This window comes from Hesperophylax consimilis, chromosome 5 (genome assembly GCF_061612785.1).
Source record: "Hesperophylax consimilis isolate HC1 chromosome 5, BYU_Hcon_1.0, whole genome shotgun sequence".
Classification (NCBI taxonomy): Eukaryota; Metazoa; Arthropoda; class Insecta; order Trichoptera; family Limnephilidae; genus Hesperophylax; species Hesperophylax consimilis.
Genome location: NC_142840.1, coordinates 28,313,032 through 28,332,433, shown reverse-complemented (window position 1 = coordinate 28,332,433; position 19,402 = coordinate 28,313,032). Strand labels below are relative to the sequence as shown.

At 33.1% G+C, this 19,402-nt stretch overlaps 1 protein-coding gene across 2 annotated transcripts in view; it reads left to right on the top strand.

The window, feature by feature from the left end:
- The window catches only part of LOC149423733 (uncharacterized), a 290,673-nt gene that overhangs the window by 205,983 nt on the left and 65,288 nt on the right, over positions 1–19,402 (top strand). For both annotated transcript variants that reach the window (XM_089631785.1, XM_089631783.1), the window contains exon 6: positions 11,319–11,957. In XM_089631785.1, the coding sequence (XP_089487911.1) occupies positions 11,882–11,957 (76 nt within the window). In that variant the 5' untranslated portion in view covers positions 11,319–11,881. The remainder of the gene's footprint in view (positions 1–11,318; positions 11,958–19,402) is intronic.

Here is a 19,402-nt window from a genome sequence, read left to right as displayed (position 1 = left end):
GTTGTAAAGGATCTCCCTCAACCAGCATCTCCCAACCGGCCCGCCACGCAGAAGGTGGGCCGACGCACCCGCCACCAAGACCTAGGCAAACCTTAATCAATGAACCCGGGCACCCCTGCTAAGTCACCAAACGTAGCGAACCACTTGGGGTGACTTGTGGCAGAGGTGTTGGTCATCCAATAAATGGTTACCAGGGCGGCGGTACCCATTCCCGCCTACCAAATTGAGAATGATTGCATAATGATGGTTACAAAGTAAAAACGAGTTATTTTTTTATTTTATTTTATATTATAGAAACAAATATTACATGATTTACAGTGATGAAAAAATATGCAGGGATTAGATATTTTATGTTTATTTTTTATTTTTATAGTGAATACCTCACAAGAGTCCCAACTGCTCCCGTCTGGAGCCAGTGAGACTATGGCATCCCCAATTGGGGGATGTTGTGAGGCTGAAGGTAAGTGGGGAAGGGAAAGAGGAAGGTGGGGAAGTACCTGGCTATTCAGATCTAGTCACTTAACACGGATAAAGCCATTTGGAGCAACGTTTCAATTCTGAATGGTGGTCTTACACCAGGGCGATACTGAGAGTATCTTCCACTCTGGAACGTGCCGCAAATATACTATATATTATTTTAATTAATTAATTGTGAAATAACACAATAACACAAATTAATCAAATAAAATTTATTTGCGCACGCCGGGTTCGAACCCGCGACCTTCGGAATGGCAGTCCAATGCGTTACCACTGGACTATGCCGGCCGTCACTATGCTGGGTACCTAAGATAATTCTTGCAGTGTCTGCTAAGTGGAATGTTTATTCCTTAATTACCAGGTGACGTGTGTAGTGTATAGGTGTTTGTGTGAGTGTTTGTGTATGTGTTTCTGTATGTATGCGCAATGAACAGTTTATATTATTAACATGATTTTGCTTGAAAACATAAATTACTGATCACAAATATTTGGTTAATTTATCACAAAATTCGTCTGCTTCTTTTCAGAGTGATTTATCATTCTTGACCAAACCATGCGTTATTCTTACAGAATCCTAAACATCATAGTCAGAGCGAAAGTAAAATTGCAAATTAAAAGTTAAGGTTCAAATAAAATTAATGCTTACTTGGTAAGGCTTAGTAGGAAAAGCTCGACCAAACTGGGGCAGCTGGTCACTGGTCATCCCCCGGGGGTGTATTTCACAACCCTCCATATCTCCGGGGACGGTACTGACTTTACTGACGATTACTTTGACAAACTATGTACATATTACATAAGTAAGGCAGACAGAAGCGGCTTAAAATTAATACTTTCTCTTTGCTAAAAAGAGAGCGAGCGGGTGATTAAATACCTAAAAAAATGGGTTTTAAATATTTAACAATTTTTGGACGATGATTTTTCTTATTTTTTTAAAGGAAACTTATTTTTATTAGAATCAAATTAATCAAAATATGAATAGTTCTGTAGGTAATAGCCAACCAACACAATAGTGAACATTTCCCAACAATACTTGTAACGTTATAACGCAATAAGTTGAAATTATTCGAATGATTAGAGGTACTCGCGAAACCCCCTGACGTCATTATATGAATACCGCCAGCAGATATTGCAATTTTTCCATTAAGTTGAATCCAACATTACTAGAAATTGACATTACCCACATGAAATGAACATACGTTTGAAGGCAATCCTCCGCCGTACGAGCGAGGCTTTAATTTGAAATGAACTGTCGCGCGCCGCGAGGGTGGCATAATTTCATAAAGCTCCTGTGCAATAAATGCTTTCGACTTGTAACTAAGCTCCACCTGGAGACATAAAGCGAAAGGATATTCAAATGATAATTGGAGCTCGGGATCTTATATGGGTTTGCTCTAATTCCGAGAGATGGGGTAATACGTCGCGCGTCGCTCTGTTTATCCGACTACGAAGCCGCACAGCGCACCTGAGAATCTCGTCTCAGTACTAAATCTCAGTTAATTAAATGCCTTAATTAAACTAAAGATTTCGAGAAACGATTGGAATACATTTCCCTTTATTTGCTATTTCTTACACGGATATTCTAAAGGTTTTCGATGATGAACTAAATAATACCTTGTAGTTTCAGGAATATTAGTTGGCTTTATGTGTGAGATTTCATTAACAATAATTTAGAAACAGAAGCCTTCCGACTTAACTGTGTTAACTACTTTGCGCTCCAGTACGATTAAGCGAACAAGATTTTCAATCAAATACGTGCTCCCACGTTATAAGCCGTATAATATGACTGATGGTTAAAATAACAAATCAGAGCTTTACAAATAATTCATATATCATTTTGAATCGCAAGAAATAAAATAATGCTCTGTGATACGATTTTCTAAATAAATAACATTAACTTGAGTACATTTTCCTTGTTAAAACAATCAGAACTTTATAACAATCACACTATTCGCGCTCGAGAAAATATAAAAACTCTAAACAAAGGAAAAACGTATAAAAGACTTGTCCTTTTATTCTTTACTTTTACAACAAACTCTAACAAGTAAGGTGTTTACAGAGTTTCATAAGCGACTATTTTGCTCTTTTCAAGTCAAACTTCACCCTTTTCCCTGCACTTTGAACAATGATACAACCTTATCAGCAGTTTTCTTCGTGTAAAGTTAAATAGGAATTCGCCCCCACATGCCAGTGGCTTGAACGGCTTATTCTGCCATTACATCGTGCCAGACATTATACAAACACGCTAGCACGGGTTAAAACTTTAAACCGTAATTGCAAACTTCAAGTGCATATTGTACAATTTTTGTGCATGGGATTTCAAAGATTTCAATAAATTTATTTATTATGTTTAACCTTTGTAGTTGGAAAATTATTATTGTAACTACAAGGAATGCTACATTTTTAAGTAATTCAAAATCATCCAGCGTCGTGTTATGTAGCATGTGTAGCGGGAAACTGATTACGATGTTAATTACTTAGTTTTACGTGTCACTTTGGAGTGAGTTTATTTTGAAAGTGTATTTATTAAAGGTATTCACAAAAATAACATATAGTCATAGATCAGTACAATTAGAGGCGTTATTACGTACTAATATTTCGTCAAAACGTGTTCCACTATTGGGAGCGTTGGAGGTCAATTGGAGGAAAAAGGTGGAACCTATTATTTCCCTTCATTTCTCATCTAAATATAATACATGTTTGCAGTGTGTTTCATTTTGGTTAATATGTATTGACATATTATGGATATGAATCGAAATAAAAAATATACGATATTCCCATTTAAATGCCATATTATTAATTATATTCAAAATATTAATGGGAACTCTTAAATTTTGCCTGTTCTTAATGTTACTATTTGTTCCATAAACAGTCAATGTAATTATTCCGAATGGCACCTTAAATATCCGGAAATGACTGCTTCAATATACAAGATAACAACATAACCTTTTCTCATATCCAACATATTATAAACAATGACCAATAACGGCAAATATATATCTGCACGCACACTCACCCTTAACCTTGCAGTAGGGTTGGCAAAACCATGAAATTTTTAATAATGGAAGAAAATCAACAAACGAAATTTTAATTCAAAATTATACGAGTTATTACAGTATTAACACAATGATACGAATTTGTTGTCTTCAAGCCTAAAATAATTGAAAAACGATTCAATTCTCGTTGAGTTTCATAAACAGTAGGTAGTGCACTACCACAACTCAATATAAATAAATAATACTTTACCAATTCACTAGTATGCGTCTGTAGCCTTTATTTCAATATGGTAATTTGACCAAGGCTACTTGCAGTAGGTAACCTTGAATAAATTAAAAAAAGGGAGATTTTGTTAGGTGTGTGGTTATGTAGACTGATATATCGACATACCTAACGAAATAAAATTAGAATGTCATTTCGTTTTGTTTAAATGCCATGTTGTCACCATTTGACATTATATTAGATGTTTAAAATGACGAGTAATGTATTTTATGAATGTTCCTTTGACTTTGGTTAAAAAACTATTGATCTTTGATATATTACTGAGATAAACATATGTACGCGAGGAAACCAACCGATCCATTTATTTAAACAGATTGAATGTATAACTTAATTCCGCTTCTGATGTCTCTCCCATGGGAGGTTACCTAATATTAGCGCAATCTTCACTGGAACAATTCAGCGGAGCTGTACGTAGTACACATCGCTGCACATGTTCTAGCCATGCGATACAGCGTCTTCATCTAAAACGTTTTCAATAAAATTTCTCCTGAAATATCAAATTATTACGTAGTCATATACACATTTGTCGTTCATCACGGTTTTTATATTTATATATCTATTATTTATTTTAATTTCTTTTCAACATTCAAGCTGCGAGAACTAGCAAGTAAGTAAATAAGTATTCGAACATTGATGGGAAGGCTGATACTATTTACTTTACAGTTTTCCTAGTTAGAAGCGGCTCAGCGAGTTGTGCGGGCATCGTGTAGACGTCAACCAGAAGAATTTCAGTCATACGCAGGGTGTGTCGAAGGTTTTTAACCAGCAATCTCTGCTCTGTCTTTCTCATTCCAGCAGCACGGTACACAGATGAGATCACGATGAGACAGAATAACGTGATCCGTTGTGACGTGTGGCGGTGTGATCAGTGCATATATATATTTATATTTTCACTACAAATATCCTAAGGAATATGGTTAAAATCATTCGGGTACCTACGTGCTGATACACGCTGAATATTTTAATCTTTCGTGTGTACGCTTAGTTAAGTATCCAAATTTCAATGCAATACAGAAAACAAAACTTCAGTGAAACATTTAAAAAAAAAATTTAGATCCTAAAATACTTCATGCTACTTTTTAAAAAATAAATTTCAACCCTATTTTGGGGCAGCCATAACTTAAGCCCGTTTCACACAACACACGTTCGTCTTTTACTGCCCGTCACATTCGCGATGTGTTTCTTGGATCTCTACCACCCCCACCATCCATCCCATATACTGAGTAGAAGGTTCTACAGATGTTAAAAGGTTCTACAACCTCTCGCCCTGCCAGGGGTGCAGAACACAACTGCTGTGTGCCCCATTACGTTTGATATCGTGCCGATAGAAATTGTGTCAATAATCTTAGGAAGGGATAATCATACAGTAAATGGGAGGTCGTGAAGGACGAGTAATAGGTTCGCAGTCTTATGAACATAAATACAATTCTGCCAATAAGAACTCCGTTTCAACCTCTCATTCTATAACATGCGTCGTTTATAAGAAAGAGAGAGCAGTTAGAAATTATTTATCACCGGTGTGCCTATAGTCGCTCCATCAATACGAATCGATTATGTTATCTGAAGTTTGCGCTGAAGCTCAAAAAGTTGGTGTATTTTAAAACTTTTTATAGATCGTTATTATACAGATTGAAAGTAATCTATTTGTAGACACACAACTATTTATATTTAGGATTTTTTTGTATGTTACTAAACGTGTTTTGGTTATTTTTATTAGAGCCAGTAAAATTAGTTTGGATTTGTTAGCACACTCAGGTTTTTTTTCATAGCGAGTTTTTTCTTCCGACATTTATAACACGATAGCCTTATTGAGTTTTTTTTTCATTTTTATCAAAATTATTTCATGAAAGACGACAGTAAATATTGGGCTTCATAATATACACATATTCTATGTCCTGGTCCTTTAAATATCATTTTGTCATGTGTGATTTTAAAATCATAATAAAGAGCTAACGATAATACGGACTACCATAATACGGACATGAAAGAATATTTTTGTTTTAAACCACTTTATTACATTTATATACGTCGACTGGTTTCGGTTGAACTCAACCTTCATCAGGACAGTACAAATATAAACTAAAATATAATACAGAGGAAGATTATTAAAAAGCAAATAAAAATAATAATAATTACCCAATTTTAAACAAACAGATAGAACTAACTAAAAGCCCTATTTTAAAGATGTTTCCTTTCTCCCTGGGTAATCCCCACCCCTCCCCGACCCCACTACCTACTCCGCTGCCCTGATGCTCTCTCCCTCACATTTATATACTTTCTCTTTCTTTATTGTTTACTAAATAATCTTCCTCTGTATTATATTTTAGTTTATATTTGTACTGTCCTGATGAAGGTTGAGTTCAACCGAAACCGGTCGACGTATATAAATGTAATAAAGTGGTTTAAAACAAAAATATTCTTTCATTTGTGTGATATATATAATCATTATAAAGGGATAGATCTAGAGAGCCAGATACTTTCAGCTTTAATCTATCTTTAATTTCCCTTCTACCCGTCATGATACTTTTTTGACCATCTCCCTCACATTTTTATACCATTTTTATTAAATAAATTCTTGTCAAATGAGGATTATTATAACTCATAACACTTGCAGCAGTAAGTAATATAATTTTATGTGAAAATATCATTTTTGTGAGTATATATTAGATACTTTAAATACTTTTATTATTGATAGAAAAAATGTATTCATTTAAATTAAAATAATAAATGTCAAAACGTCCTCATGTCAAACTTTCGAGGTTGCTAACAACAAAATGATGTAAATCATGTATTAGATTACCCGTCTAACGATCACTAGATGAACTATTGTAGTGTTTTACTTCTTCAATGATCGCAAATTCACTTTGTGGCGTCATTTTGATTTAATGAAAATAAATATCTTTGTTTGCACCATATAAGTATTTAATCAAAATATTAGAGAAGTTTTGAAATCAATGTTTTCTTTTTCGGGATAAACGTATAGAAAAAATTATTAATTATAAGAATGAACAAACAAGCACAGACAAATCATTTACCTGTAGACAAAAATACTTTTACGAGTCAATAATTATTATTATATTACTTCAGTTCTGTAACTTCAAAATACTAAAATACTGCCATCTATCAAGGGTACATTCATAAACGAAAATTAGTAGATGTGCCCAAATGAGGCCAAAGCTCTTGAGAGGATTAAAATATTGTGGACACTGACAAGAACCAACTTAAAAAGAATGAGAGTGCGGTGATTTCGGAGACACAAAAATAGTATCTCATCTGAATGCATGAAAAAGACTAAACTTTTTTTTTAAATTCATGCCAGTAACTCGAATTTCAATCATACGTTGGTCTAACCTTCTAACACATCAATCTTGAAACCTTTTGTGTTTCTCTAATGTATATTTATTATGTTTATAATACCATTTTTCGTGACTTACCAGTTTTTCTTTCCATGAGTAGGGAAATATTATGGGGTGATTTTTCACAAAATAAAAATTATCCAATTATTATTATTATTATTCTAATTATAAGTGCCTTTAAAACAGCATTTTTCGTAACTACGCACAAAAGTTCAAACTGCTCCTAATTGTTTGAAGCAAGTGAGACCTGGGCATGAGGTATTTTTTGAGGCTTAAGGTAGTGGGAAAGGAAGAATATGGGAAAAGAAAGGAAATGTTTAAAAGTACCTTTTAAATAACCTTTTTTTATGTGAAACTGCAGAAAGCCACAACTGTTCCCAACCGTCTGGAGCCAGTAAAACTATGGCATCTCCAATTGGGATATGTAGTTAGGCTGAATGTAGTGGGGAGGGGAAGAGGATGGTGGAAAAGTACCTGGCTATTCAAATCTGATCACCAAACGCTGCTAAACCCATTTTAAGCAAGGTTTCGATTCTGAATGATGGTCTTTCACCAAGACGATAATGAGAGTGTCTTACACACAACAATACTGAAAAAGTTATGGTTGATACTACGTATAAAATTTAATTTATGAATTCAAATACTCACTAACACTTCTACCCATCAATGCATTGGTTTATGTCCAACTCGAACAACACGGTTTAGAACCTTTTTTGTATATCGTCAGAAGTCCTTGCATCCTGCCAACGATGTGCACATCTTTGGGACATCAATAATGTCCGAACAGAGACATCGAATCGCATTGGACTTGACCAAATAAATAGCAGTGAATTCTCGCACGGTATGAAAGGGATTTCATTTATCAGCATCTGGATATCTCTCACCATTACAACGGCTCATCCACTGCTGAATGCATTCCATTCCGGATATGCATCTACTGGTGCAGTTCTGTGGAATATTCTTCGTTTGAAATTCAAATTCTCGCACTGTAGTTGATGTCATGTACATCAGGGGTAGTATTGGTCCTTTGTTGTGTGGAATATTATAGTGTTAGCATATTTCTGAATGCGCCAATATAATGTATTCCGCTCTAAATTATGTCGTATTTTAAAATCGTAAGCTGTATTTGATCGCCTTTAGACTTAAAACTATATTATGTTAATCATAATGGGCGATAATACAAAAATAGATGTTCAATCGTAAGTAAATTATTAGTTTTACACATGAGGCAACATCAGGAAAAATGCATTTATTGCGGGAATGTTAAATTGATATTACGATTTGTAGGTGCTAAAGAATTCTGCCTGTTAACCAACAAGGGTACCTCCAAAACACTATCCTCCGAATATAATTTTAAATAGTCCTTATAGTTTTTTTTATAGTCCTATAAACACATCATCTACCATCAACAACAAAAAAACAAATTTGGAATATGTAAAATATGTAGGTAAAATAACTTACCATAAATTATATTTCTTGCGAGCTGGAACCATTCCACAGTTGTTTCCGCTACTATTCGCCCTTTGGGTGATGCGCGCTATCTCACTCGTTCGCGCTTTTACGAAAACTGTCTGAAGGAAGTAAGGAAACATCGCTCGTCGTCAGTACGTAACACGTGATAAATCAGTATAACCCCAGCCTTTGACCGGAGGCCAGTTTCGTTGATGAATGAAGAGCTTTTTAATAAAACTAACTACATTGTGATAATTATTTCACGAAAACCTATTAAATGTGCTAACTATAAGAATAATTTACAATAAAATGCATTAATACCTGGTCTTCAAATGATATGCTTGAGGTAAAAGAGTCACCCCTCGTGGTAACCCAAGTTTTGTTTTGCATCTTGACATGTCGAAAGTTAAAACATCTGATTTATTTTAACGTGACATTTGTTCCAGTAGGTAGGTAGGTATCTGCAGTAGCTAAACCCAAACCTAACTCTTTGATGCATCGGTGCTCGTAAATCTTTTCATAATTTCTTGTCTATCATTCTGATTCTTCACATAATACGACTGCAATGTTTGATTCATTGTCATGTCACATTGGTACCTATCTACATTCCCGATATCTTCCACTTTCTTCTTTCGAATTATTAACATATTTCCCGACATCCCTTTTTTCGTCTCTCCGTGGTACATTATTCAAATAATCTATTCATCCCGTTCTTAATATTATCTCTTTACCTGTCAACTGTGGATGGGACACCGATGTTCTCCATTCAAAAATCGATGATAATTTTTAAGCGATTTTAATCCTTATGTACAAAGCAACCGTATGGAGAATAAGTTCATAATTGCTTGCGATAAATATTGCTAAATAAAACATATTTTATTTGATATACGCAGCTTCTCTTGGCTTTGAAATAAATTATTTATGATTTTTCACGGACGTCACCACAGTAAACTGGTTAAACTTTCACCGACATTGAATTCCTTTAGAATCTCTTACCTACGATTAATAAATAATAATTATTATAAGAAGTTTTCATTAATGAACTTCGATATGGTGGATGTATGAAATACAACTCTCAGTATGAAAGTCAGAAGCGAAACGTGACGACGTGATCAGATCTTAATTTCGACATATCAACTTTCCTCTCTCCCATCGTTTGTCTTCTTCACTCCCTTCAGCATCACAACATACCCCATTTGGGGATGCCATAGTCCTACTTGACATTTGGGATCACTTGCGGTATTCAAAAAAAAATAATGTTGTAGGTTGAAATGAAAGCAAAAAACTTTGTCTAGTGATAAAGCCCTGTAAAGTATATTTGAGTAACTTCGTTAAACAAAGATACATCCGCTTAAAGCAATGTTTCAACTCTCACATAAAACAGACAACAGTAAATTGAAGATAATTTTGAACCGCGATATAAAATATTACTACAAACTAAACACAAATCCCACAATAAGAAAATAAAAATAGCCAAGATTTAACAAGAAGACGGATATATTTTCCTGTTAGCGAGCAAGACAAAAAAATAAATGCACCAGAATACGTCTGGTTTTCTTTACAACGTTTTCTCTACGAGGAATAATATCAGATAGTGAATCTACGCTCCACGTTGCTGCTTGGCCCGCAAATAAGTCTGGGAAACTTTGTTTGTTCGTGGTCTGGTGCTAGTTTTTATGTGTAATACAATGTAAAAAACGATGCAAATATTGTGTTTCTAGGATAATGTTTTTTAAAATAAATGAACAGCATTTACATTTATATTTTTTGACTGCCTCAGTGGTCGAAGGATAAGGCTCTCGACTTGCAATCCAGATGTCACAGTTTAAAAACCCAGAATGCGCAATTTTTTTTATTAATTTGTACATTTTTCAACTTATTCATTTATTTATTGTTATTAAGTTTAATTTGTAGAACTCCATTTTATTTTTTTATTTTTTATATATACAATAATATTATTATTGGGTTTATAAAAACAGTTTATTTTTAAACAAGTTCTGCTGTGTAATTATTATTACGCGTGACAGCTGTTTCGCCCTCTGAAGGCATTTTGATAATGCCTTCAGAGGGCGAAACAGCTGTCACGCGTAATAATAATTACACAGCAGAACTTGTTTAAAAATAAACTGTTTTTATAAACCCAATAATAATATTATTGTATATATAAAAAATAAAAAAATTCAACTTATTCGTTTAAAAAAATAAAAATATTACATTAAGGAAGAAACACTCAGTATCGCCCGTATATAAGGCCATCGATCGGAATTGAAACTTTGCTTAAAATAGTTAATTAATTCAAATAAAGAGTTGTGTATTACAAATTGTGTTTTTTCGTTAAAAAAATAATTTTATTGTTATGTAACTAGTGACTCTTTGATTGTTTTGTTATTGCTTGTGAAACTGTTTGTGCATTTATATGAACTGACTCTAAAAATAAAAGAAATATAAGTAATGCTTTCTAAATAATGCATTTTTTAGTTTTCATTGTATTTGTGAGTTTAAAATGCCCAACACTACAATACATAAAACATAGATGTAAATATAATAGGTACCATGTTCCAACATGTATAAATTTTGCCATGTAGATGGTGTTCAAAACATTTACAACATGATTTGCCTTTCTAAAGTGTCCCTAATATTTATCATTCCAAACCAAAAATAAAATACAAATAAATTTCAGTTATTTCTTACGCAAATGTATGATAATTTATAAATTTTATTGTAACCACTCTAACCTTTTGCAATTCCTTGTTTCAGACTAATAACCATCTCCGTGGATAACGAGAAATATTCATCTCGGCAGTTAAATCTTATCATTCCAACAAAATCTCAACAATAAGTCACGAACGGTAGTGTTCGGGTCAAAGGCTGTACGAGAAAGCTTCTAACGCATTGTGCAAGATATAATTATTCAATTAATTCAGACGCACATCTTAAAGAAGAATAATAAACAAAAATTCGCTGCAAAGAGTGAACGAAAAAGGTCAACGAAACACTATTCGGTCCATTGAGGAACTAACTCCTTTTGTTTTTTTTTGTTATAACTTCACTTTCTTGTTACATCATTTGTGAAGAATATAATAAGAATAAAAAATTCACAAAAGCCTTGTCTTCTCTCTTAGAAAGATTTGAACACATCAATAGAGTCTGAAGAGCTATAAACAGTTACATTATAGTTTTTTAACCGTGGTGGGCAACCGAAAGTATATTTGAAGAAATATGTCCCATATAATCAATCAATTTTTGAGAAGATTTGATTAATTTACACCGAGAAGAGGGGAGTATCGAAGAAGAAAACGAAGATTTTTAAAACAGAAAATATGAAAAATCGCTGTCGAAGCATCATGGATCGTGCGTCGTGCTGTTTGCTGCTTCTAAGCGTCCTATCTGCGAATGGTAAGTGTTTTTAACCTTATTTTACTATTTTTTATTTCATTTGATTATTTGATATACAAAATTGATACTTTTTTTACCCACTATGCTTATATGTTAACTTTGTTCCGGGATTATTTTCTTTATCTTTACAATTATTTTTGATTGGTATTGAGGTCTCATTTATTTTTCAGTGTGTAAAATTAGTTTCAATCTGCAATTTCATAAATTAAGATTTTTTATACAAAATGGCAAAACGGGGCTTATTAGATTTTGAATGTTCACATGATACATGCAGTAGACTGCGGGATACACTCACACATAGGAAAATGTAAATCTGCTGGTTAAAATGCTAATCCACGGTTAATGAGATAATGTTTTAATAAATGGCGTCGGCCACCCCAGACTGTTCAAACGGCCTGCATCGGTGTGTGGGTGAACGAACAATTTTATGTTTATTTTCACATTATTTAAATTTGCGATTATATTCTATTTAGGTTTTTTAAAAATGGACCATTTAAAATAAAGTCCTGCACTAATAGAAAAAAAATGTAAAAGAGAGATACTTTTGGGTTCGCGGGGATTTGCATTCCTCTTATAGTGAAGAGCTTTTATTACATTATCTAATATTATAATTATTAGCTGTTTTGCCTTCAGAGGATTTGAAAGTAGTTTGAAAGCGCATGATTTATAGAGAATTTACTAAGACTTGCACACTATTATGATTGTTTTGGTTTTATACAGAAAGTTATTAAAACATGGATTATACATGAACGGAGAAAGGAATAATTCATTTTGACAGGAATAATAAAAGAGGATATTAATTTGACATGACAACCGCATCTGGTTGAATGAATGAAGCAAAGGTTGTTTTTTTAAATAGAAGTTTGTGGCAGTCTACGTTGCTCACCTCTACAGTAATAATAATAATAATTGGATAATTTGTAGAGCGCCGTTTTTGTGAAAAATCACCTCAAGGGCGATGGGACATTAAATGGTAAAATATTTTAAACACACTTAAAAAAATGTTTTTCTTAATGTTGGATTTTCACCGTTTGAATCGTTTTCAACCAATTTCCCGAAAAGTTTGTGTTTGCCTTTTGAAGTAGCTTTTAAGGGATTACTTAGTGTAGACACATACTTATAACGATAAATACGCAATTTAAACATCAACGATATGTGCTTTATTCAATGCGTGCCGGTTAAAAACGCAACATATTTAAAGAGAAAAAAAAATATGGTTACAGTGTTCGTAATTCTATGTTTAAATAACACAGAGTAGATGTGAAGTTTAAAGGTAGAATTGCTTAAAACCTTTGCTGTAATTCTTGGCAGTTGAATTCGTAAATGACATTTGAAACAGATTAAAGAAGGAACAACATTTATTCATTTAACCGTTTGAGGTCGATTCGCTCAACAGATTTGAAAACACGATGTCAGACACTGCTCACATATTTGAAAAAGAAAACTTCAAACGGAATATGATTCGATTTGTTTCAAATTTCCCGCTCGAAAACCGACCATCAACATTCTCCCCGCCCTCCGGGAGACGTGACAAATTCGATTTGGAATCGATTTTCTCCTTGGTGTCGAAAGAAAATTTCCGCCCCAATATTGCTTTGACGTTTTTGGTCTGAGATATGAAAATAAACACGCAGGCATTTCTCGGAGGGAAATTCTCCGTTCGGCGCGAAAATTGTTTACCCGTCTGACAAATCTAGGTCCATATTTATATAACGGCTCAATGATAGACTGGTGTTGAGCATTGAAGCTGAATTGAACAGAGAATCTCTTTTCACTTAAGATATGTAGTTCATTTAGGGTAATATAATAAGAAATATTTCCCATAGCATACAGCATGAATCGATTAAAAAAGACCTCAATATCGGGGAATATTAAGTTGACAGACATTGTCAGACTATTATTGCATTTTAATCAACAATATCTCCATCTGCTGTTGATTGCGGGCGGCTACCACTCAAATAATTCAGACATTATCCACCTTTCTGCCAAGGCAGGATGCTGCAAACTAATGGCGACGTAAAAACCTCATGCCCGTGCTCTGTTATGTCACTAAGTAGTTATAACCATATACTTGGTCATAGTAACGAGTTCATACGAGTTCAGTTTTATTGTAGAGTATTTATCGTGCATGTTATAACACTGCTGTAAATATCTTCTTAAGCACTTTTCGAGTTTTCTCGAAACCATGGAAGTGACTGAAAAAGAGTTCGCGAAAAAAATCAAACCAATAAGGTTTTTCTCTAACCTTTTTTTTCACTATAATATTTCGACAAAACATTTTCATTTGTATTCTGAGGTAAAAAAAATTAAGTTCAATAAGTGGAAAAAAATCTGTCAATATTTGCGAACGGGTAAATGCAGGAACATTAGTAAATTGCCCAAGGTTTTCTCTACCACAAGTAGAAACAAAATAATATCAGTTCTTCCAGATTTGTTGTTTTGAAAGATTCAGGGAAGACTCAGTAATTTGGAGTTGTTCGTTAGATATTTGGTTTTTCTCTCGCGATGGTTAATAAAAGCTGTGATTCGAATATAAAAAAATCTGTAACGTATTTTTTAAAATAGGGATTTTAACCGCAGCTTATTGAAGAGGTTAAAATATATTGAAAATGGTTCCATGATAACTCAACACAGTGACAATTCAACACACTTTTAAAAAGTGATTAGAAACGATGAAAAAATCTTTTTTAACCTAACCTAACCTAACCTACTTAACCCAGTTAATTAAATTTTTGTTTCATCACTTTCCATGACTTTATGTAACTTTTTAAAGATGAGATGAATTATCATTGTGATGATTTATCCGGTCAACATTGAAAATGCCGTGATAGTAATCTAAAATACCATATCCTGTCCAGCTAGTAAATCAAAATATGAATTAACACAACCCAAGTGGGTCATAACAAAACTCAAGCAGCTGTGAGGTACTGATAGACCCACCTTAAAAGCGAATTTCATGCAATTATTATGTACGTCTTTAATTTTAAATGTGATCTTTTATATTCCAAATGTTTCCTGTAAGGTATTGTGTTTTAAAAAATAAATATTCCAATTGTGTTAGAGCAAGCGAAACACTTTTTTAACGGCTGTCCAAATTCAATTGGCGAAGGTGCGTATTTTTAAAACAATTTTACAAATAACTCACTTGATTACAAATAACTCACTTGTTCAACTATATTAAGTTTTACCTCAAATCGTCTGTAAATATTTGTTAAAAGATTAGATCAGAGGTAATCGTAAATGTAATTGAATATCTAAGGCTTAACAATTATTTTTACAAACACGAGCTCATTCCTTACTCACCACCGGAGTTGACTTGTTGAACTTTCATGATTTTTTTTTAAACATTTTTTTATGTATTTCTGCAAATTAAACTTGATTACAGTAAGAATGTCGTCGAGTGTAATATCCGATTGACCCGATTTACAGTGCCTATGAGGTGATTTTTTATAAAAACGGCGCATACAAATTATCCAATTCTATATTTATTACCTAAATGAGATGATACAACTTAACAATTAATGGAATTTGCTATAAAATCAGCAAAATCAAATTTTCCCATAAAAACAAATAAAGGCATGAAATAACTTTAAATACTTGACAAGATTATGTTGAAATAATTACTTTTGCCACGAAAAGCTTAAATTTCTAAATATTTTGAATGAGAGAAAAAGGCATATTTGTGTTGGCTTGCAAATTGAAAGTGTTGCGCGTTAGACCGTAATTTACAAAATTTTCGACCGTAAAAAGATTCAAATGATTAAACACGATATTCAAATGTCCATCAGCATGGCTACGAAGATTGATGTATCATCAGTAAAACTAATGGACGGAATTTCGGACCAAAGGACGCATTGGCGCAATGGCTCCTTGACATCGGCGTTGTCACACCATGATGCTAAAACGTGTTCCATGTCGATATAATGGAATTCTATCACACTGTGCAAAACATCCCACAGAAATAACAGATTTATTTACCAAACATGAAATGCTCTCATCGCCTGTGATATTTTATCAATTCATTAAACATTCATGTGCTGTGAATACTTTTCAATGAAATAATTATCGAATGACACATATTTTGGAATTTTTTGTTTAATTAATCGTACCGAATTATAAATATATAGGAATTTTTGTGAATTAATCATATCGAATTCTACATATTTTGTAAGAAAAAAAAGTAGATCGTAAAATCTGTGTATATTGTTTAAATTTGAAAAAGAACTGGATGGCTAGATATAAAGCTCAAAAATTAGACGTCTAGATAAAATGCTCTTTTTAATGGTAGTTTTATTTTTTTACCTTTAAAGTTTTTTTGAGTAGCAGTCAACGTTCATCATTAAAATTTTAAAAAAACTTTGGGATGATTTAAAAAAAAAAACATTTTTTACTCTCTTTAACTATCTGCAAGAGTTTTAATATCAGTCAACAATATTAACAATATTTTTTTAATGACAGCTCGATGTGATGCATACAGCAGTATTTTTTAAAGTAAAAAAATCTTTGTTGTGTGCCGTGGTTTTCTTGGATTTATTGAAAAAATATATTTTCTTCAACATTTTTTAGTTATTTTTCTCAAATAAATCTAAATATAATTTTTTTTTAATTTACAAACGAATTAAATGAAAGATTTGCATTCTTTGATATTTGTTGTTTGTCACAGACATAGGAATTAATAGACGAGAAGATAAAGGCGAGGGGTAAAATCAACTGTTGAAGAACGAAGGGAGTGAAGATGACTGTTATTCGTCAATAAATCAATCTGACAGTAAATAGGCATCTCGCATTATAATATCACCATTTACTTCTTAAAAGTAAAATCTGCTTTGAATGAATAGACATTTTTACATGGGAGCGCAAATTACTCGCCACGTTATGAACAAATTTGCGAAGTCCAAATTCGGCAAAGTAAGGCAGCTTCTATATTCAGAGTCGTAGTTAGTTTCAGAGTATTTAGTTAAGACACTTTTATAAATGTTCATAATTTACTTCCCAGCAACCAACCAGCTTTGTGTTTCGCGTCCAGACGTTTCTCGATGTGATAGTAACAACTGATTCATATTATACGATGTGAATATGCTTAAAATAAAATAAAATAATGCTTATATATGGAATGTAATACGACAATTGGGTTTATTCTCTTTTTTCGCATCTATTTTCACCAGTTTTCATAGTACAAGTAAACATTTTGCCGTGTTATTTCGTAAAATGAACCGATGATGCCTCGACCATAGTTCGCACAAGAATGATGACGTCACGTTTTCAAATATCACTTGAGGCCGTACGCGAGCCCAGCCGGCTCAATGGAACCGGTATGGGGAGTTGGGATAATACGCTTTTAATCACTTAGGGCAGGTCTACTAATATTCATATGTCTATTTTTTTTTTATAGTGAATACCTCACAAGAGTCCCAACTGCTCCCGTCTGGAGCCAGTGAGACTATGGCATCCCCAATTGGGGGATGTTGTGAGGCTGAAGGTAAGTGGGGAAGGGAAAGATGAAGGTGGGGAAGTACCTGGCTATTCAGATCTAGTCACTAAACACGGCTAAAGCCATTTGGAGCAACGTTTCAATTCTGAATGGTGGTCTTACACCAGGGCGATACTGGTAGTATCTTCCACTCTGGAACGTGCCGCAAATATACTATATATTATTTTAATTAATTAATTGTGAAATAACACAAATTAATCAAATAAAATTTATTTGCGCACGCCGGGTTTGAACCCGCGACCTTCGGAATGGCAGTCCAATGCGTTACCACTGGACTATGCCGGCCGTCAAATGTTGTTTGTATTGTAATTGTTTTAAATAAACTGGCATGTTTATATATTGTATACATTTTTAAGACATGAACATAAAGTAATTAGGTATAGAGCTTCGGTACAATTTTTACAGGTTTACTTATTTGTTTATAACAAAAGATCTTTGGGCCCAACGTACCTACATAAAAAATGCTAACTTTAAGTAAAACAACCACCAACGTTTTTTACTATTGAAAATATTTAATTTATCCATTCTATTTAAGCAATACATATAACACGCGCCCTAAGATAATTATATATCGGATTATCACCGACTGGCTTCGTCATCGATATTTTTTTTCCAGTAAATCTCTTTGAATATATAAATATCCCCTGAATGAATAAAACCCAATATACCAGCCTCGAATATCAACGCTGGTCATTGAACGAATAGAATTTTTGAGCGGATATTATATTAAGTGTCAATCAGACATTTCAACGTTTTATATTACTGAAAGAGGCGGCCATTCAATTTGGATCCATTAGGCTAATGAATATTTCCAGCCAGGTTATATCCAATCATTAATATCTATTTTCGAAATGTATTTTAATGACAATTTTGGCGAATGGTGAGCAGACGTATTTTTCAATTATTATATTGTATTATCAATGAACTTAATACTGTATTAACAACTAACCAATGACTTCACCATGGAATTACAATTAGGATTTGTTTGTTACAAAAGTAGGTAACCGCCTATTGGTTAATAAAATATCTTATACCATGCATACACAGCTTTTGTAATCAATATTCAGATGAAACAGATATTTTTAAAAGCATTGAAAAATTATTTCATAAATGTTTGAAAACAGTTATTAATTTATTTTATGTTTCATGTAGCCTTTTTTAATAAATTATTTTAAATAAATTTGAATCGTTTTAGTATATTTACAATATTTATAAATATTTTTTTTATATTAAAAAGAGGTTTATTCTGTGTAATTTAAATTAATAAATAGTGTTATGCGGAAAAACTGGGATAAATAGAAAAAGAAAGAAATATCGGGAGAATCTGGATGGTAACATTTCGTTTTAAAAAGTATTAGTTTGACCCTCCTTTTTTCTTATCAAAAATATTAAATAGAACAAGCAAAATTACCTCATTTTGTGACATTTAATTTGAAATTTCAAAGCTTCACAGCTAATGATGGAAATTGTGTTACAAGCTGAAAAGAGTTATGTTAACCTTTAGATTTTAGTAAATACTTGATTATCATGACCGTTCGAGATATTATTAAGTAGGGACATAATACAAAATACTTCAAGTAAATTCCGTAACATTAATTTTAAAATCTTTTACGAGTGTCATCTTTTCATTTACCCTCAAAATTTTGTTGGTTAGATCTATATACATTTTATTTTCTTTGAACCAATGGATTATCAGGAAATACCTTCAATTTTTAAAATAGCATCATATGCATGACACGCTTTAGGCATGCTGATCACCTTTGATCAATCCAATTCAAATTGATGCATTGCAGGGTTGTGCGTTGAAGGTAATTGTATCACTGTCCATGTCAACCAGACGAGATTTAATTAGCGCCCTGTCCAGAGGGTGGAAGCCCTGTCCGCTGTCCATTGTCCACCTTGCGTCACGAGATGTTGCCAGATGTCACTCCTGGTTGCAGCCAGGAAGTATTTT